Source organism: Alnus glutinosa, chromosome 13 (assembly GCF_958979055.1).
Source record: "Alnus glutinosa chromosome 13, dhAlnGlut1.1, whole genome shotgun sequence".
In the NCBI taxonomy this organism is placed as follows: Eukaryota; Viridiplantae; Streptophyta; class Magnoliopsida; order Fagales; family Betulaceae; genus Alnus; species Alnus glutinosa.
Window position 1 is genome coordinate 20,813,324 of NC_084898.1, and position 21,536 is coordinate 20,834,859.

General features: G+C 36.5%; 1 protein-coding gene and 1 long non-coding RNA gene across 2 annotated transcripts; one reads left to right on the forward strand and one right to left on the reverse strand.

Moving 5' to 3' along the window:
• Positions 1-661: 661 nt before the first annotated feature.
• Positions 662-12,095, reverse strand: LOC133854279 (MOB kinase activator-like 1B). The gene is made up of 7 exons (XM_062290397.1): positions 11,944-12,095; positions 5,352-5,400; positions 4,397-4,505; positions 4,106-4,199; positions 2,540-2,673; positions 2,291-2,454; positions 662-974 (listed from the first exon to the last, which is right to left on the reverse strand). Exons 1-7 carry the CDS (start codon positions 11,964-11,966, stop codon positions 900-902), a joined length of 648 nt encoding a protein of 215 aa, XP_062146381.1. The 5' UTR covers positions 11,967-12,095; the 3' UTR covers positions 662-899.
• A 41-nt stretch (positions 12,096-12,136) lies between these two features.
• LOC133854280 (uncharacterized) lies at positions 12,137-13,591 on the forward strand. Its single transcript, XR_009896798.1, has 2 exons — positions 12,137-13,146; positions 13,302-13,591. It is a non-coding gene; the product is annotated as an uncharacterized LOC133854280 (long non-coding RNA).
• The last annotated feature ends 7,945 nt before the right edge of the window (positions 13,592-21,536 follow it).

The following is a 21,536-nucleotide window of genomic DNA, read 5'->3' on the forward strand; positions in this document are numbered from 1 at the left end:
GTAGATATGGTTTGTATGAAATTTCTTATCCAATTTAATTTATGGCTAAATGGACATACAATCAGACAAGAGGGAGAAATAGGATAATTTAATTTATGGCATTTATTGCCCGAGAGTTGGTATAAGAAAGTGATAATATATCTAAAGAAGGGTAATTTAATTTGGAAGTTTTCTCATAGTGAAAATAGATGCCATTTTATCTTCCTCTTCTTCTCAATTAATTTCAATAAATAGAGTATATTAACCCTGAATACGATCTCCATTTCAAATTAAACGGATAATATCTATTTCATGGTCAGAATTTAAAGTCAATACATTTATCAATGTGCGAGATGACATATTATTTGAATTTTTTAAGAGATCTGGCCGTGTGCTAGCTGTCTTGGCCATTAATAAAAGATATTTGTTGTCTAACTGCCACATCTGCAACTTCCCTTCTTTTCAAAGTGGACTGGGTTGAAAGATTTCAAGATGTGGCAATTCTTAAGCACTTTTTTAGGCTCTTCCTGTTGTATTTACAAAAAAAGAAAAAAAGAAAAAAAAAGGGTTGCTTTCCCACATAGTGTTTTAAAACATTTTCCCTTTTTCTCCCTTTATTTGTTCTTGAAGGATAATAGTGGTAAAGATGTAAAGATCCTCCCTTTTAATTCCTGTTCCACTCTTTTTCTATCAGAAAACCCCAACACAAGTATATATATTCAGCAATACCAATGCCCTCAAGGATAAAGGTTGGCATGAAAACAATTTACAAAGTTAAAAGGCATACAACAGAAGCACAAGCATTAAAAAAAACCAAAAAAACAACTTCAGAGAAACTCCAAAGCCTTACTGATAGCAATATTTGTTAAGTTTACTTGAGTTCCCCTAATACATTATGTTTCACAGGATATGCCAACCCATTAGTAAGGAACGATAATGGAATCTATAAGCTCTTGAAGTGGAGCCAGCTCCTTTCTGTCAATTAGTACAAATTCCTGCAAAAAAAACCAGCATCATGTATTTAGCTAAAACTTCACGATCAACTGAAAATTTCTTTTATTACACCAAAGAAGAATGAGAATTTCTTACATCAATCAATACCAACTGCATTTTAAATAGAGGACATACTCTAAAGAGCTTTCATCTGTTTAAAGCACATTTGGAAATTGCATATTTGGATGTTTAAAGACATTTCCAAACTCAATACAGAAACAGTGAGATGGCTTCTCCACTTTCTATGTCCAAGATTAGTGAAGTATAGTCAGGAATTCATGACGAAAATATACTGTTTTGCAGAACGACGATCCAAGGATATAAGGCTTTCACACTAGAAAATACTTATTGTTTGCCAATCACAAATTTTAATGTAAAACGAGACAAGTGCAAAAGAAAGGCTGAGGATCTCATTTTTAGGATTTTGCAAAAGAAAGGCTGGCTCGACCTTCATGGAGGCCCGAGCAGCCTATCACTATTTTAGTTTATAAATAGGATTTTGCATCAAAGAATGACACAAAGGATGTTTGGGCTTCTATAAATTATTTATATCAAACTGCTACAGTCGTCTCATATTATGAAAAAGGCTCCAAAACAAGCATAAAAGATGGTCCAATGATGAGACTAATAGAGTACATCAAATTAATGATAAAGAGGAGTAAATTTTCAAAATCAAATCCATCATGAACGATATTGTTAGAAAACAGAGTTTTTTTTTTTTTTTGGGGGGGGGGGGGGCAAAAAATGTTTATAGAACTTAAGAATAAATAATGTAAAATTTCATGCATGAAATGATATATCCATCAACCAAAAAAAAAAAAAAGAATAGTGAAATGGAATGTTATACCAACACAACAGGACTAGTAATCCACAAACCTCAATAGGATAATTTTATGGGAATAGTACAGTAGATTAAATCACATCCATGCTTCAAGGCATAAGAAAATTGCTATTAAATAATAATTATCATTATCATTTTGGCCACGTTTTGCCTGTCATGATATGAATAAAAGATTTTAAAATTACTTTTTCAAAGTATGAATAACAGAAGAAAAAGACCAACTTTTGGATTGCTATCACGGTTTAATAGATTAGGGTGTATCAGGGAGACTTTGATTTCCTGACTTATTTAGTTTCTCTTTGGAATTATGCAAAATCTACAAATGTTTTATAAAATAGAAAATAAGGGTGGAATTTATTTCAAGACCATGCTGATGTTTGATGGATACTAAACCCGTACATGAAATCAACAAGGTTCAAAGACCTTAAACCTTAGAATAAATAAATAAAATTAATCACTGAGATATGGAAGACTTACACAAGTAAATAGTATGAAATGCTTGAAGCATGTATTTAGATGGGCCTCCTCCTTGAGGCTTACAATCTTCTGAAAGTGAGAGTGATAGATATGGGCATATACACGAAACAATCTTTTGAATATTGTCTTCACAACATCCTTGAAGTTGGGAGGAAAGGGTGCCCCTAAATATTTTTTAGCAGACAACTAATTATAAGAAAATGAAGAAAAAATTTTGAGATAAGAAACGAATCTGACAACAGATATTACCAAGCCTTTGAGGAAATATGGATTCATTATCAAGCTGGCCTTCAATCCAGTCCATTAGAAGTTCAACATATTTTGGAGCAGAAACCTCAATAGGTTTCTTTATTTTTTCACCATCTGCCCATCTATACTCGTATCTGTAAAAAAAAAAATTATGTTTATTAGAACTGTAGATCTAAAAGTACACACACGCATGCACACACACAGATTTACTTAAAACAGATAACATCAATTGGTAACTTGTAAATTTGACTCCGCAAGAGAAGGCAGGAAACAAAACCAAAACAGAAGGAAAAAAAGAAAAAACTTAATTTCATGGTTCAATCTTTGGGCAAGTTTTCAAAATGATTTTAATATGCGCAGGAAAGCCCAATAATATTGGAGAGAACCTTGGACAAATACCTCAAACATAGATAAACCAAAACAATAATGAGCTAGACAAGGATAATGCCAACCCCATAATATGACAAAGACACAGAACTAAAGAAAAGCTGCACATGTATAGCGAATCTAATGACATACTACAGCCTCTCTAAGGGTAAAAGAAGAAAAGTTAAAGCTTGAATGAAACTCCAAACCAGGCACCTCATTTGAAATATTGGGTCAAAACTAACCTTCATTTTGTACGAGGGCAGAAACTAAGTATCATGTTGACAAACAATTATGCTTCATAATTGTCAATTATTAACAAAAACAATAACAAGAATACATGTCAAAATCAATTAACAAAAATCATAACAAGCATTTGACTAGAAAAGCATAAACCAAATTGATGTACCAGTAACTAACCTACAGATCCTGTGATTCACCAGGAATAACTTCCTTAGTATCCTTACTACTCACAGAATTATAAAACAAAATCTATAATGGCCAGAATGCATGGATCTATTCTCTCCTGTGATTTGCAAACATAGACACAAATGTCATGTTTCAACACCGGGACTGGGTCAAACAATGCAACTCCTGAAAATCTGGACAGGAGCCTATAGCCACAAGTGTGCTCATTGAATCCATTTCACACACACACACACACACACACAAATATATTTATTTATTAAGGCGGACAGAAACTTGTATGCATAAGAATCATAGATAGTGAAACAATAAGGGAACTTGGTGGACAGAAACTTGTTGTGGTGGCAGTATACTGGATGTCGTGGCAATCAACTGGGCATGACAGATAAATTAAAATAGTGCCTCGGTGGACAGAAACTTATTGAGAGATAAAAGAGGCAATGTGAGGTTAAAAGTATTTTTTTACATATTTGATCCCATGTAATTATATAGATAGACCAAGATTTATTAACTAAGTTGGATTCTTGAAGTTTTAGCAGAAAATTGAACTGGGTTAGAGATCAAACCAACTTATCACTTTATTTTTCAGTATAGATAGATATGTAACCATGGAGTTTCAGTTTTCCTTTAGGTTTCATAGTTTATTTTAAGATAAAGAAGTACACCAAATATTGAATGGAAATGCTTAAAAAAAAAACTAATGAAGAAAGCAGAAAAATAAATGGAAAGTCACATTATTGCATTTCCATAAAGACTTCCAATAATAGGCCATACTTGGGGCCTGCAGTCATTGTTGGACAATTCTCGTCAGTACAAAACTCTGTGAGGGTACCATAGAGCAAATTCACTTGGTTGAAGAAATCGACAGCTGAAATTGAAAATAACAAACAACCACATGAGATTTGGATTTCACACGAAGTAAAGTAAAAATTCATGGAAAAATATACTTTTACATTTTACGCACCAGGTCAATAAAGAACATGACACAAATTAGCTAATACAGCAAAGTAAAACATGAGAGAGAGAGAGAGAGAGAGAGAGAGAGAGAGAGAGAGAGAGAGTTACTGTTGACAGCAAGCCACTCGTTTAAATCCTCCCCAGTTGGAAGCTTGACTGCTTCCCTCAAGTTTCCGCTACCTAGGGTTGCATCAATGTGCTTTCTAAGTTGTGCTCCCTGCATTACAAGACAAAGAATGGTATTTTCGGTTATATCAGTATAATTTTCAGAAATTTACTGCTAAGTTCAAGAGTACTGCAATATATATATATATAAAGCAAAGACTAAACTCTGGTCTATTGAGAAGTGATAAATTCTGGAAAACAGCCAATTAGTGAGGATCATGCCACTGCAAAAGCTATTCACTCTCGCATATACCTACTTTCAAGTGCATAATTTAACATTCCTCAAATAGTCCAAATACTTGAAGAATCTGAAATTTGTAGGAAATCTTATTTAAAAATGAAATATGAAATCATTATTCTATCAGCGACATGGAATCTCTCCTTGGCACTCCTTGGCAACCTTTTGTCCCTCAAATTATAATGACGATAAAAATCTTCCTGAAAGATACGGAAAACATACCACAATAATCCACATCTTCCCTTGTGTAATCTATATCAAAATTTAAACCCTATAAATCAGGTATTCTTTCACTCTACTCTGGTTCAACATTTAAGCAAAACAATGTAGTCTATGTTTTCCAACTGACAGACGTATTCCATTTCTTCATACTTAAAGCTGAAGTGTACAATTCCATGAATTAAATTTGGACTCACAACTACAAAGCAGAGAGAGAGAGAGAGAGAGAGATGTAGATAATGATGATGACAGTGACAATTCTTTTCCATGAAAGAGTAAGCAGCACAGGATTTAGCAACAGTGATAAGAACAATAGCACCAGTAAACATATAAAACACAATATAACAAATCCAAGCCTCATATAAATGATGAGATCATGTCAACCTCAAACCATCAAGAAAGGCATAAGACCAACATTACTAGTTAAAAAGAAGAACTGACCTTACTCCCCGAGGGTGCGCTCTTTTTTGGGCGGAATGTCCTCTGGTTTCTGTTTGCAGAAGAATTAGTAAGACATGGAAGATCCTCTTCATGACAAGGTTTTATAAGGCATCAATTATAGACTGAAGTACTAATGTATTAAGCAAGATTTTTGGTACACTACCATGATATTCACATACACACACACCAGAGAGAGAGAAAGAGAGAGAGAAAGAGAGAGGGAAGCTTTGGCATCCAGCCAGCTAAAACTTTGTTGATGCAATCAAATAATAAAAAGAAACAAAAGAAAAGGATATGGGCTACTTCGAGAGAGTCGTGATCTCCAATGGCTACTTCGAGAGAGCCTTGATCTCCAAAACAACCAAAAAGGTCTAGGTTTTCATAATATTCAACATGTTTATTCATTGAGTAGGATTACACTTAAATAGATGAAGGCTAGGTCATAAGACATAACCATTAGGTCTAGCCGTCATAACACAATGCAGGAAAATAAACTAAGAAGGAAATAACTAATGGAAAATACATTCCTTATTAAACTAAATACTTAAGGAAATAAAATATGGAGAATTAAACTCCTTATTCCAGCCGGCTTGGGGTTGCTTGGTGGCTACGGTAGTGCCAACTAGCCTTAGGAAAATCTGAACGTATCATTTGTACAGATAGTCAAGCCCAGCAACTTTATAACTCTCCCCTCAGCCACATGCCTAATTTTGCCATTTTGACCTATCAAAGGCCACACCCTCTGTCAACTTTTTTATTATTGTCTTCCTTTAAAACTTCTCCCTATGATATTTTTCGCCTCTGTCCATCACTTTTTTGCTCCTTCAACTTGAATCAAATTACTATCTCTTCAATGAACTCATTGGTCTTTATTGCACATCACCAAACCATCTTGGATGAATCACCTGAATCTCATAAAAAAAATATAAAAAAAATTACATGGTCTTCTACCATGCAATAAAAGTCGCTACAACTTTTACCCTTTCCACAAGGTTCTAGAAAAACAAGAGGCCACACAGTTTTCCTTTTCGTCATACATACCATTTCCATCTTATCTCCTGTTGAGTCTCCCAAATTAATATTTAAAGTAAACATAGCCAAAAAAATACGCCACTTTTCACAAACATTTGTGCCCATTATCTTCCATTTTTGAAATTTGGGCATAAAAAACCTCATACTGTTTAATAAAACCTTAATTTGGGTAAATGGCTTTTGAGATACGCGCAAGAAAAGTATTCCCTATGGAGATAGGTGATTGTCAATAAGTATAAGATCCAAAGAGGGGCTGCTACTCAGAGGAAACTCGAGAGCCATACAAAGTGGGCCATTGAAGGAATATTAAGAATGGCTAGGAGAATTTCTCCAATTTGGTCTCCTACAGAGATGAGATGGATTTTGCATATGTTTTTGGCATGATATTTGGTGCGAAGAAGCAGCTCTCAAGTCCTCATTCCTGCAACTCTAAGCTAAAGCTCATGACAAAAAGGACTTAGTGTCAGATTACTTGGACCCCTCCGGCACATATATCAATTGGAATCCGAGCTTCTTCAGGGCAGTCCAAGATTGGGAGCTGGAGTCCCTTGTCGTATTCCTCAACCTATTGTACTCCTTGAAAGCCCATTCAGGGGAGACAAATAGATTGTGGACCCCAACATGCAATCATGGCTTTGAAGTGAAGAGCTACTATAACTCATTACAGTCTAGAGAGTTCCGTGAGAGTTCCGTCTGTTCCCTTGGAAGAGCGTTTGGAAGGTGAAGGCATTGCTTTCTTCACTTGGATGACAATTTTGGGTAAAATCCTCACGATCGATAATCTTAGGAGGTGGGGACTTGCCCTTGTTAACTGGTGTTGCCAATGCAAAAAGAACGAGGAGACCCTAAAATGCAACTAGCATATAATGAGGCTAGTCAACGAGCTCACCCGATCGAGCTACCATTTATTATGTACAATGAAAGATGCAACTGTGGCATATAAATAGTCAAGATTATTGCTTAATTGTATAGCTTAAAAATGCAAACCATAGACATTTTGAACAGTCAATTTGAAGATCTAGACAAGAGAGGCATACCAGCAGCAAGAAGATACCATTATATACATACAAATGCATTTAAGTCCATAGTTGTGCACAATAACTTTGTACATATCAACCAATTAAAATACTATTATTGGTTTCACGCTAAGAGACCAAGTAAACATATGTAAGAATATAGAGGATCAAAACTAGCAGTAAATGAATGCTATTGCTGTAATAAGTGCTTTTCCTATACTACACAAATTGTCAAGACCACTAGAGATGCTGCCCGCTCTCTTCATTCGTTTTCTTTCAGAGTGAAACCCCTATTGCTGATCCTTTCAATATGGGAATAATTCTCCATCATACATATAACATCCAGATATGACAAAGCAAAGTGAAGTTGTCAACACAACACTTTGTTCACCCTTGCAAAGCTTCAATGTTCACTTTGTACTAAATCCAACAGAACAATGCACTTACAGCATCACATTCTATAATGCTAACCAGTTGTTTTGGACCCATTTAAGCAACCATATATCTAAGTCAATGCAAGCGACTGTGAGAATGGTAACATAACTGATAGCAGACACCTATAACACATTTCAATCCATAACAAAGAACCTTGCCATAACTTTGGACGTCAACTCCCATGTTAGTGGGCCCTTTGGCAACACTTTTTAGGACAACTTTTTTCATTTTAGCAAAAAACACAAAAGTATTAACAAACAACTCAAAACTACTTTCACTTTTATGTTACATCACAACAAAAAAGCAAAAACAACCTCTAAAAAGTTTAACCAAACCAACACAGTATTTTTGTCATAAAGTGATGTGAACCAACTAACACAAAACACAGGAAAAGATAGATGAGCTCGTTCAAGGGAGCCATTACCTTCAATGGCTGCTTCGAGAGAGTCTGATTTTCTTAAAAACAGTAAACTGTATTATACCAAACAATATTCACTCTACTTCTTCATCATTAATAATCTCCTTTAAATAGAGGAGCAATACTGATTGGTTACAAAGATAACTAGTAATCAAAATAGGACTCTTAAACTATCTAACTGACCGACTAGGATTAAGATAGACTCTATTAACTCTAGACTAGGACTCTAACTCTACTAAGAATAATTAGAATCAAACTCCTTATCAAAGATTATTTGTTATTGGACACTAACACAAATACTAAATAATATGATCACATCATTTCCTTCCCCTAACAATTTCCTTGTCCCCAAGGAAAATTTTCTAAAAACTACTCTTAAAACCCTTTTAAAAATATCATTTAACAATTATAAAAATAACAATTATTAAAAACTCAACCAAGGCATGCTTTCTCTTTCGTAACCCACAAGAAGTTGCTTGTCTTCTTTTGCGCCTTTTTTTTTTTTAAAGAGTTTGATATGTTGACAAAACTTCAAACTCTTTCTTTGGGTTTTCGCACCTTGTTAAGCAAGCTAGCTGCTGCCTCTATCTCTTGTTTTCTTTTCCATATTTTTTCTTTTTCTTTTAATAAGCCACACAAAGGCTTGTCGTTGCTCACTTGCACCACGGTAAAGAATAAACCCAGGGACTGAACAGTGCAGATCTGCGTCTGAGGGTGGTGCTTTTGATTTATCCATTGGTAGCTCGGGCTAAAGAGATGGTGACATGGGCTTATGGTGCTTCTTTCTGATCTGTTGGCAGCGAGGGCCAAGGAGATTGTTGCAATGCGGACCCTTGTAGTGTTGCCAGCATTGCTGGTTCTGGTGATGTCTGGATCTGCAACTGGGGTGGGCAGATCTATAGCTGATCGACAGTGATTTAGTGCGACGTTGGTGCAGATGGATTTTTGTTGCTTCAGCAGCTCTTTTCGTCATCTTTATTGTGACAGTAGCAGCCGGTGGGATAGGTGTTATGGGCAATGATTGGCTTGCTGGAGAGGGGCATGGTGGTGGGACGTTGGGTTGGATTTTTAGGGCAACTTGATGGCACACATCTCCCATATGCTCCACCATAGTGCGTACCTCATGCAGAAGCTCAAGGATCAATGATTGCGGTAGAAAACAATCAACCTGGCTCTGATACCAATTGATGTGAACCAACTGACACAAAACACAGGAAAATGATAGATGGGCTCGTTCAAGGGAGCCGTTACCACCAATGGCTACTTCGAGAGAGCCTGATCTCCTAAACACAGTAAACTATATTATACCAAACAATATTCATCATACTTCTTCTTTATTAATAATCTCCTTTAAATAGAGGAGCAATACTGATCGGTTACAAAGATAACTAGTAATCAAAATAGGACTCTTAAACTATCTAACTGGCCGACTAGGATTAAGATGGACTCTATTAACTCTAGACTAGGACTCTTAACTCTATTAAGAATAATTGGAATCAAACTCCTTATCAGAGATTATTCGTTATTGGATCAAATACTAAATAATATGATCACATCATAAAGCCGTGAATAGAATCTAGTTAATACTAATAAAGTATGTGCGTATTGCTTATAGGGGTGGGCAAAACCACACCACCCCGCCCCTACCGGTTTTTATGTTGATATTTGCGGACACGGTTTGAATTTTTGCCAAACCGTGCGGGACGCGGGTTTATGATTTTTTCAACACTAGATCCCTGTCCCGCACCGCACCGCATAAACCTAAAACACCTAAAAATAAAAAACCCTAACCCCCTGTCCAGGGACTCCGGCTGTCCCTCACGAGTCACCCTTTCTTCATCTTCATTAGTACTACTATCTTTGGATTCTTTGGCTTTGAGCAGGATTGGAGGAGGACGGTGGCTGAGAATCTAAGATATCTGAGATTTGCGAAAAGAAGATGAAAGGAAAAGAAGAGACGAAACTTGAAACGGTGAAACACTGTAACCTGAAATTTTGAAAGGAAAAGAAAGAGACGAAGCCACATGGCTTCGTCTAATCTAGAAGGTTGAGATACATTATTGAAGGCTTGAAGGGTAAAATAGTAAATGGGGTAGGCTGGAATAATCTAGAAGTAGAAGTGTTTTACAGCTGTTACAGCTCACCTACTCCAAACGGTGCATTTGGCTGTTTGATGAATCAGGCTGCATACGGTGCGTTTAGGCTAAACATTTATGACAAAACAAAAAAACGTAAAACGTAAAAACGCATATGGTGCGTTTTTTAGGCTGCCTTCTCTATTCTCTAAAGTCTAATCTAGAACCTTCTTTCATTTTCCTCCTCTTCTTCGTCCATCTCTCTACAAACACTAGTTCTCGGTCTTTCTCACTCGCTCCTCCACTTATTCTTCTTCTTTTTTTAGTTCTTCTACGGTTTGCGGAATGGGCCGAATGGCAACCATGGAGAGCGACGGGCGTGGCTCACTGGCTAATTCGTCGAAGCTCGCTTCAAGACCTTCGGTTGTGGCTCCGCGATTGTGTCCTCCATTCCTCGCCGGAACATAGGTTGGTGTTTCTCTGTTGCTTAAATTTCTCTATGATTTGTTTGGTTCCTGAGAAAATCGTTGATTTGTTTGTGATTTGTTTGGTTGCTTGTTTGTGAGTTCTAGATATTGAATCTGGCTTTGGATTCTAGATTAGGTATTGAACCCACCCCGCCCAACCTGCACCCCCTGCCCCACATCACCCTGCACCAAACGGATTCTCCATTTTTTGAGCGGTTCGCGGGTATGATTTTTACAACCTACAGGGGTGCGGGGCGGGGGCGGGGGCAAAAAGGGCGAAAATCTGCCCCATGCACACCCCTAGCTTCAAGACCTTCGGTTGTGGCTTCGTGATTGCATCCTCCGTTCCTCGTCGGACCATGGTTGGTGTTTCTCTGTTGCTTAAATTTCTCTATAATTTATTTGGTTCTTGAAAAAATAGTTGATTTGTTTGGTTGCTTGTTTGAGTTCTAGATATTGAATCTAGCTTTGGTTTCTAGATTAGGTATTGAACCCACCCCGTCCCGCCCAACCTGCACCCCCCACCCCGCATCACCCCGCACCACACGGATTCTCCATTTTTTGAGTGGTTCGTGGGTGTGATTTTCACAACCCGTAAGGGTGCAGGGCGGGGGCAAAAAGGGCGGAAATCCGGCCCGTCCCCCGTGCACACCCCTAATTGCTTAGTGTTATCACACAAAATCAACCAACAAATATGACCAAATTAACAACGATTTTAACCCATTTATATCCTATACGTAAAACACATTAAACTAGAAAAAGATGTATCCATTAAATATTAGCATCATAGGCGCGCGCGCACACACACAGATATAGTAAAAACAAAAAAGCATGATCGAAGTCAATAAAGCCCATACTTACAAAAAAAAAAAAAAAGTCAATAAAGCCCAAAAATGATATCAAAATCACAAATTGTTTATCTACCCAATACAATAGATCTGTCGTAAGTTTTTTTTGGATGAATGAGTAAGATCTGCCGTAAGTTATCACAAACCATATATAATTTCCATTGTTCATCATTTTAGGCAAAAGACAGAAAGCAAGAACACATTCAAGCACCAAAACAAAGGATTTTACAAAAGAGTAATACGTATTTTCAGGAAAAACAATACATAAGATCTAAATTATCTTTTCTTTTTCATATTATACCTGCCCAGACCGAAGAGACTCATGGCTCGCTAGAGAGGGAGAGAGAGTTTGGGAGTTAGTACAATTGTCTTTGGGTTTTCTTCCGGTGCGTTCGGGTTGAAAATCGAAGAAGAATAAGTTATTCTTGATTTTGTTTTCTTTTTTTATTTGGGTAAATTTCAAAGAAGTCCCTGAAGATATTGTTATTTACCTCGTGACTAACGGATTGTTGAAAACATGATGAATATAAATTGAGGAAATTTCACTAAACCCCCTAAATTTATATCATTTTCGCAATCTCTCCTTCATGATTTTGCTAAATTTGCTCCAAGTCTAAGAGCAATCACCTGGTCTAAGCCCATAGTAAACATATGATGAGCCCAAACAAGAAATCCAAGAATAGCTACACTGATCATGGCATGTTTATGTTGCTAACTCTGAATTTGGACCTACTTCTGGTGGAAGAAATGAATAGCGATGGATTTCTATGGAGCATCCAAGAACAAGAAGATTCAATCAGACGACGTATTCTTAGGTGGTTCAAGAAAATCAAAGGTCTGCTTCCCTATACTGTCCGTTGTTGTTCTAGAGGGACGGAGGAGGATAGGTTAAGCGAAAGATGGTTATCAGTTCAAGGACGCAATGGACTCCTGCTTTTTTAGGGTAAGAAGGGGTAGAGAGCGTGTGCCGACGACAGCATCTTTAGTCTTCCTCCTACGCTCTCCGCTCTCCGCTCCCCTTCCGCCTCCGTTTTATCCCCGAAGGTTTCGAGACATTAGTAAGGCATATATTGAACTTAGACTGTGACTGAGCTTGCACAGGCTGGAGTTCTTACCTTCTTGGAACTCCATGGACCAAGATCTGCTTTCATTTTATGGGCAATACCGATAAATACTTTAATAGATCATATAGATGCTTCTCATTTTGGAGGAGTCAAGGAACTGACCCTCATCAAAGCGGATCCGGATCCCCTCAGATTTCTTAAAACCAAGTTTCTCAGATTTCTTAAATCTGCGTTTGCATCAAATCTGAGTTTCTCAGATTTCCCCCCAAAATCCACATATCCAGACGAGTCGACGGATCAGCCACCAACAGACGCCGAGTAACGAACCACCGTACTTCCCCGAGGTTCGGGCGACGCCAAATCGTGGACGGAAAGCACAGTGCGACGCCGGGTCACTACCGTCCCACAGCCACCGTACTTTGCTAAAGAACCACCACACGGTAATTTTTTTTATTTTTTTATTTGATTTCCTCTGGTAGTATGACCCCAGATCTGGCTTCTCCTTGTTGTTTTTAATTTATTTTTGGTTTTTCTAGCTTTTTCCTCTGACGTTACGTTTTGTGGGCTTCTCTGGCTTTTTCTGTATTTTTCCCAGATCTACAAGACATTTTCTACAGACTTCACCATTTGGATAATTAATTTTGGGTGCCTTGGTGCCACAAGTTTTTGGTGCCAGTGGTGGTGAACTTTTTGTGTGGGTGAAGAAACAGAGGTGAAGGAAGTGTTTGACAAAAAGTCTCAGAGAAGCTGCGGGCAGAGTTCTGGAGAAGAGGAAGAGTAAGAAAACAAGCTCTGATACCATTAATTTTGTGGGCTGTTGTGTTGTATTTGACTTTAATCAACAATATTCGCTTTATGAATTAACTTTTTGTTATCTGACTTTAATCATTTTCTCTCGGTTACTTGGACTAGTTTGCAACATTGATTTTCCGAAATTCCAAAAAAAAAAAAAAAAAACATTGATTTTCCGAGCTGCTTTCTGTTTAGAAGCTTCTAAATCCAGCCTCCAGAAGGAAGCAAGATGATTTATTTCTGATACACATGTTGGGTTCTTAATTTATTTCTGATGTACAGCAAGATGATTTATTTCTGATACACAGAAAGAAGCAAAGATGGTTTTGGGGTCCATCCTTGCCTTTTGATTTATTTCTTCCCCTAGTGGAGCTTTACTCTCAACATTTCTTTTACAAGTTGTTGGCTGTCTAGAAGCTTCTTCGTGGTTAAATTGTCTCCTAAAGTTAGGGGTGTAATTTCGGACCGATTATAATCGGCCAGGAAAACGGCTTTGGACACTAACCGGAAAACCAGAAAATTGATTTGGTACCCGGTTATACCTGGAGTTGGAGCCAGAGTCGGGTATTAATTTTCTAGACACCAGATTATAACCGGGTAATCGGCTCTGGGTTATAATAAATTAAAAAAAAAAATAAAAAATTACCCCTTACACTTTACCCTAAACACACGCCCCTTAACCCTTTCCTATTTCTATTTTCCACTTTTATTTTCTCTTCTTACTAGTCGCAGCCTAAAACCTACTTCTTTTTCACAAAATATGAGTTCTTCTTAAAAAAAAAAATACATATTACAATAGGAATCATACTACAACTACATATCAGAGTTATACTAGGAATATGTTACAGATTATACTAGGACTACTAGATACACTCAATCTACGTGAGTGTTGTTAGGAGTGAACAAATCCCCGCAATACCCGCTCCGCCCCGCCCCGCCCCGCCCCGCCCCGCCCCCTCTAGCATAAAACCGCACCCATAGTGTGGGCCACAGGCCTTTATTTGGGCTCCTCGCACGATACGGTGCAGGTTGCGGGGAGGGCCCTTGAAAATTCTCGGATCCCCACCCTGCAAATTTTTTTTAAAAAAAAAAAAAAAAAAAAAAAAAAAAAAAACACGAAAAAAAAACACTTAAAACTTCCTGACTTTCTTACTTTCTAACCTAACTTCGACTCATTCACCATTGGTTGTGCCAACAGTAACATCTCAATTCAAAAACTACACCTCCCCGAATTACAGTTCGGCTGTAAATACTAAATGCCAATCGTTGGAGCTGTATGAAGTGTTTGAAAGCTTCATTTCCATCATGTGGGTTCTGTGCCTCGAGTACTAATAAGGTACATGCAGATTTTCTTATGTATCCCTCTAAAATGCATATCTTACTTAAATTTCCAGTAATAGTGCATTAGAATTGTAACTCGTGGTTGAGTTTTTCTTCTTGGAATGCGTTCAAATGACGATATGCAAAATCATGTGGGTGTTGTTTTCACTTTTTTGGCCAGTTTTTGCTGTAGAACCATACCCGCGGGGATCCTCACATACCACCGGATCCCTTCCCCGTTCATCTCCGCCCCATCCCCAACCGTCCCTCACGGTTGTAGGAGGTTTTTTGCGGGGTGCGGGGCCAAAAAAAGCTCATCCCCCCCCCTCCCCCCGCCCCATTCTCAACCCTAAGTGTTGTTACATAGTTATACTAAATGATTGGGATAGGATCATTATGAGCTGGAGTAATGGACTTTGGATTGAATTGATCTTGTGCTTTTTAACATCGTCCCTATATATATACCTATGTTTTAGGTTGGGTTTGACACGGTAAACTGACATTAAATACATAAGACATATGTGAGATATATAACATATAATTGTAGTATTTTTTCAATAACTCTGATATGTAGTTGTAGTATTTTTTAAAAAAAATACTACCCAGTCTGAATAACTGGTTTTCACCCGGGTAACCCATTAAAAACAACAAGGAAAAGCCAAAAAGCTAGAAAAACCAAAAATAAATTAAAAACAAGGAGAAGCCAGATATGGGGTCATACTACCAAAGGAAATCAAATGAAAAAATAAAAAATAAAAAAATTACCTCTGTACGGTGGTGGTTCATGATGTTCATCCCCAGTGGGCATGTGGTGATTCTTCAGCGAAGTACGGTGGTTGTGGGATGGTCATGACCCCGCGTCGCACAGTGCTTTCTGTCCACGATTTGGCATCGCCCGAAGCTCGGGAAAGTATGGTGGTTCGTTACTCGGTGTCTGTTGGGTGGCTGATCCGTCGACTTGTCTGGATATAGTGGATTTTGGGGGAGGGTGGAGGGAGGGGACTAGGATCCATCAACTGGAGATGATCCTGATGCGGAGGGAGGAGTTCTGAAGACGGGGAATTTTGGGGGGCAAATTTTGTTTTACATAGAATAAAAGAGTTTTGAAATGCTTTTGAATTTTTCATTGACTTTTTTATTTTAAAAATGCAGCAACAACTAGCTCTATTTTACCCCTTGCATCGACTCAGATCTTAAAATCTGAGAAATTTAGGCCTTGTTTGGCAAAGCACTGTGTAGAACGGGATAGTGAGTTGTTAATTTTAGAGTTAGTAAAAAGTGATAAATGTGATATAAAGTAAAAAAAAATTGTATAGAAAAGTGAAAAATAATAATAATAATAATGTATTGTAGTGGATTTTTTTATTTGAATAGTAATAAAAAATTATTGATGTGATATAAAAAGTGAAAAAAAGTTGAAATGTTTTTTTTATGTTGATTGTTATTGGAAAATGTAAAAATAAAGTAGGAAATTTCTGCGTTGTTTGCCAAACAAGGCCTCAGATTTTAAAAAATATGAAGGGATTTGGATCCCATCAAAGTTGGGGCTGGGGCTGGCCTGATAAAGTTTTATCCCACGAGGAAGCCCATTTAATTAGTCTTTTCGCAGCATCTTGAACAATATTTCCAAGCCCATATAAAAAGATATAGTGATAATGGGTCTTTCTGTCTAAGACCTCGCATGGGCTGAAAGAGCCCATAAGGACTCTATTAAGGAGAAAAAAATAAGTTGTTATCGACTCTTTTCCTATAATGCCCCTATAAAATTAATTACATGATAATTAACCCACGGTGGCAAGTAAATGTCATCAAAAGTCATATCACAATACTGCGTAACTCTATAGGTAGATGCCTCAATATATGTAAACATTCTGACATGCCAGGGTTACTTTGGAAAAGGTATACCAACAACTGAAACTATATGTGTAAGTGTGTAATGACCCAAGAAGAAGTACTATCTACATATGCGCTATCACCTCAAAAAGACTAGTCAATTCAGAGCTTCCCTATCACCATAAGTATTTCTTATAAATCACTCACTCTCTATGTGGGCTATTAATCTCTTCCCAATATGGGAACTGGGGTGTTACAAACTTCTCAGCCCTTTAAACCTATGATGTCCTGTTCAGGGCCATGTCATGCAATGTGACCGGCATTACTAGGTATCTATGATTCCATTTATAACGACCTAAGGAAAAACGCTAACCATATATGTGCTATCATTCTAAAAGAACTAGTCAATCTTAAGCTTTCCTATAATCGCTTATAAAGCACATTTTCACCGAGCAAGTAAGCAATGTGAGACTTAGCACCCCCATGAGCATCTCTTATTAACCACCCACTCTATATGTTGGCTACTCATCTTATCTCAATATGGGACCGGAGTGTTACACTACGAAATCACTTATTTTTTCCATTCTTCCAGTCATCAAGAAATCTGACAAGCCAATGTCTAACCCTTCGAATATCAATCTCTCCAAATCCTCTAGAGGCTTTGGGAATAGAGGCTCCCTCCTACTCATACCCGACTTTACAAAATAAGCTAACTATAAAACAAAACATGTCTTATTTATGGAAAAAAAAAAAAATATAAGTCCAAGTCCACGACTTAGTGAATAAGATACACAGGGAGAACATGTCATTATATTGTGAACTCAATTGTGTTGGTTTATTTTAATTGACTCATTCTGGTTTGACAAAAACGCTTCCTTATAAGAGACTTCCATATCAGGGAATTATATAACAAGGACACCGTATTTCCAGAGTCTTCCAGAAGAATATCACAGAATACATATTCCTTTATGGAAAGGACTGATCATGACAAGTATCTGCACAAAATATCTCTTAAGAAGGCAAGTTCCTGTTGAAGGAAATATGATGGGGACTTTACAGCTCAGAAAGTCTGTTTTCCCTACGGTCCATCCGGACGTCCAGATGCCAGGGTCTAGACGCCTAGCTTAAAAAGTCAAAGTCCTATAAAGGTCTGAACGGCACAGCATACACTGAAGTCTGAGAGCAAACGTTTAGAAGAAGTTCGGACGACCCAGCAGACTCGAGTCACATAGAGCACACATCTACAAGAAGGTACGGACGTTGATGTGATGACTGCGGACAGTGGAAGTACTTTATGCAACCATCCGGATGCTAGGGTTGCAGGTCCGGACGCACTTTAGTGATTTCACGAAGTTTTAGTTGCAGGTCCGGACGTCGCTATGCAAATCCAAGTTTGAGTAGAATTAGGATTTTAGAAACCTATATAATGAGGCCTCTAGACAGTGTTTTTAAAATGAGTATCATATAAACTCCAGTGTGCTAAGAGAAGGTGTTTAAGCAGAGATTGTAAGATCAACTAGCTCTCTTAGAATTTTGATTTGTGTGATTTGATCAACCGTTGAAGTCTAACTTAGGGAGGAGCATTAAGTTAAAGGATTCCATTGAAGAACCCTTCAGACAAGTGGTCTGGTTGGGAGGCAATCACGTATAAGTACATGTGAGAGTTCAAGGTACAACTACTGCATCAGGGGTATGTGAATACGACTACTTTGTAACTAGCTATTTTTTCTTTTAGTGGATTTCCTGGGTTTGACTGCCCCAGAGTAGTTTTTCTCTTTGTTGCAAAGAGTTTCCACTTCGTCATCAAAATATATGTCTTTTTTACATTCCGAATTTATATTTTGATGCATTGTTGATCACACACACACATAGGGGTCACTTTATATTTTTCAAATTGTTTCATAAAATATTGATAAATCACAAGAATTAATATGCAATAGAGTTATTATCAAATGACAAACTAGAAAATCATGATGATACAATATAGATATATTATTTGATATGTCAAGTGAATGTACCATAGTCAAACTCCATATAGTCTACTCGAGCCCTTAATCCTTTCTTGATAGGGTTTGCGATGTCCCATCGAACTTAGTCGAGTTACTAACAATAATGGCACGCGGCAATATCCTAGATACCGATATTATACTACATGTCCCTCAGGACAACGCCAATCCTACCAAGAAGGGTTAAAGGCATTGATAAATCATATAGATGATAGCTATGACTGTTAAATAATCTCCATGTTATACATTTGTCATGCATTAAAATACAAGTGACTTATTACCAGAATTATGCCCGCCTTTAATATTGGCATAATGATGGCAGCGACCCTGATCCATTTTGTAAAACCCATAATATTATTAGTTACTTAAATTTGAAAAATGTGATTTGTTACAGAAGGCTAATTGCATAACAAGTTTTATAAAAATTTACTTACTATACAGTTATTTTTTCACCTGTGAAACACTCCGATATTTTGTAGATTAGCAAGTTGTCGAGATGTAGAATGAACATTTCGCTAAGAAGAAGATTAATTTTAGAATATTTTATCAAAAATATTTTAAATTGATTTGAAATAGAAGAAAATTAAAGCAACTGAATTAATGAAAATAATGGATTGATATTTGTGAAATTGGATCAAATTACAAAGGATCTACTAAACCCACGGTCCACGAACAACCACCCTCTCAAGTTTCAACTAGTAAATGTCTAACTGAAGCCATGTGCCATTAACTCTTCAGCATTCATCAAAAACTAAACCCACGTGCCACGGAGCCTAAGACCTTGGATATACCTAACTGAGGCCATGCGTAGCAATCGAGACTATTACCAAAATACCTAATAATCCAGTATTTTTTTTTCCAAAAAATTAATTATAATTTAAAGGTAATTTTATAATTTTATAAAGTTTATAAGGGTATAAGGGTAATTTTATAATTTGATAGTTTAATTTAACTCTAAACCTTAACGTTAGGGGTGAGATTTAAAAAAAAAAAAAAAAAAAAAATTAAATACATTAAACTAAGAGTTTTTTAACTCTGGGAAAAATTACAAAATCAAGAGAGTTATTAAAAACTTTAATAAAAACAAGACTTTGAAGGCAACGATAAAGAGTCCTGAAAAGTAAAAAGCAGGAGGCCCATGATATAATGGGCCAACTTTTACCTTTTTTCTTTTTTTTTTTTTTTTTTTTCTTCTTTTTTGAAATTTCGGCCGACTTTAAAGAAAAATAAAGAAAAAGAATGAATTTGCAAATTGCAATTAGAGAATCATAATATGCGCCAACAATTCTTTCTACAATATTTCTTCTGTTATAAGCCTTCAACAATTCGTATCAATTCAAATCAATTTTTTCTTAAAAAATTTCAAATACCCAATTAAACTTTTATATTTAGATTTTTCTTCTAAATTAATTGTTTATAAATATATATTTTTTGTTACATATTTTAATTGTATGTATGAAATATATTATTCTAGTTACCTAATAATATTATGGAGAACAACAATAATTCTAATGAGCTTCAATTAAATTTTTAAACGAGCTCGTGTCGAGGTAGATTTAATAAACCTGTCAAAAAATTCTTGCTTAAGAAATTTTTTTTCCATTACCATCCTATTGTTTATATGTTTTAAACAATAAATAACTTTTGTTGAATTGTTTATTTATTTTGTTAGTTATATTTTTTAATATTTTTAATTAATTTTTGTTCAACTTTTTTTTTAATTCATTAAAAAAAAATTTTGACCACCCTCAATCAGAATCCTGGCTTTGCCACTAGGTTAAGTGAAGCTTTTTCTAATTAATTTTATAAGATGCAGATATTTTTATAAACTATTTGTTTCCACAAAACTCAGCTAAAATGTCATAAAAAAAAAATGTTGTTATATCAAGCGATACCTTTCGGACAGAAATTTCTTACAAACTGGTTTGTAGAAAATTTCATATAACCCACATATAAGATTAACATGTGTCCCTTGACATGTGAGCAGCATATGTTGTTTTAATAACTCCAAACCAGACGGAATTTTGACCACTCCAAAACGACGTCGTTTTGGTGAGGGCAAAACGACGTCGTTTTTCCCTTTTAGAGGTGAATTAAAAATTTCAGAAACTTTGTGGGGTAAATTACAAATTTTTTAAAAATATTTGATTTTTTTTTTAAAAAAAATCTCTAGGGGAGGCGGCGGCCACCCCAAGAGGTTGCCGGGGGTGGTGCGCGGCCACCCCCTGGTGCTAGAGGTGGCTGTGCGCCACCCCAGGGGTTGGGGGTGGCTTTTGTACCACCTCTAGAACTCATCTAGGGGTGGCCCGAAGGCCACCCCTACCCTCAAAGGTTACGACGTCGTTTTAAAGTGGTCAAAATTCCGTCTGGTTTGACTGCTTGAATTGAAATTTTTTGAAATTTTGGGAGGGTACATTTCAATTTTTTAAACTTTGGTAGTCAAATTGAAAATGGTCGACAACTTAAGAGGGGGTGAATTATATTTATCCCTTTTTTTATAATTAAATGAATATAATAAAAGCATAAGTTTACTACTCAACAATTTCATCAATATTTCATCGAGGAACAATAAGATTTGACCCGATCGGCTTCAACTTGAAATTTAATTTGTTATCTGTTGCTTAATTCTATGATCATTATGTGCAAATGAATAGAAAAAGAAGGAAAATTTCTGTTATTTCCTCCCTGTTTTATTGATCTGAACAGCCTTTCGTTACAAATTAAATCAATTTCTACCCATCCACCACATCAATGCAATTGGTTTGGTAACTAATATTCCAATTAAAGTAACCCAAGAAACTATATATTTTTATTCTACGATTATTTTATAATATTGACGTGACAGTTAAAATTAATTCTTTAATTTACTTATGTTAAAC

Excerpts from the sequence above, each read along its gene's own strand:
- LOC133854279 (XM_062290397.1), bottom strand. The coding sequence starts at position 11,966 with ATGAGTCTCTTCGGTCTGGGCAG. Across the intron at positions 4,506-5,351 it reads GCGCACCCTCGGGGAGTAAG|GGAGCACAACTTAGAAAGCA; the intron begins GTCAGTTCTTCT and ends CTTGTAATGCAG. Across the intron at positions 975-2,290 it reads ATTTCATACTATTTACTTGT|GAATTTGTACTAATTGACAG; the intron begins GTAAGTCTTCCA and ends TTTTTTTTGCAG.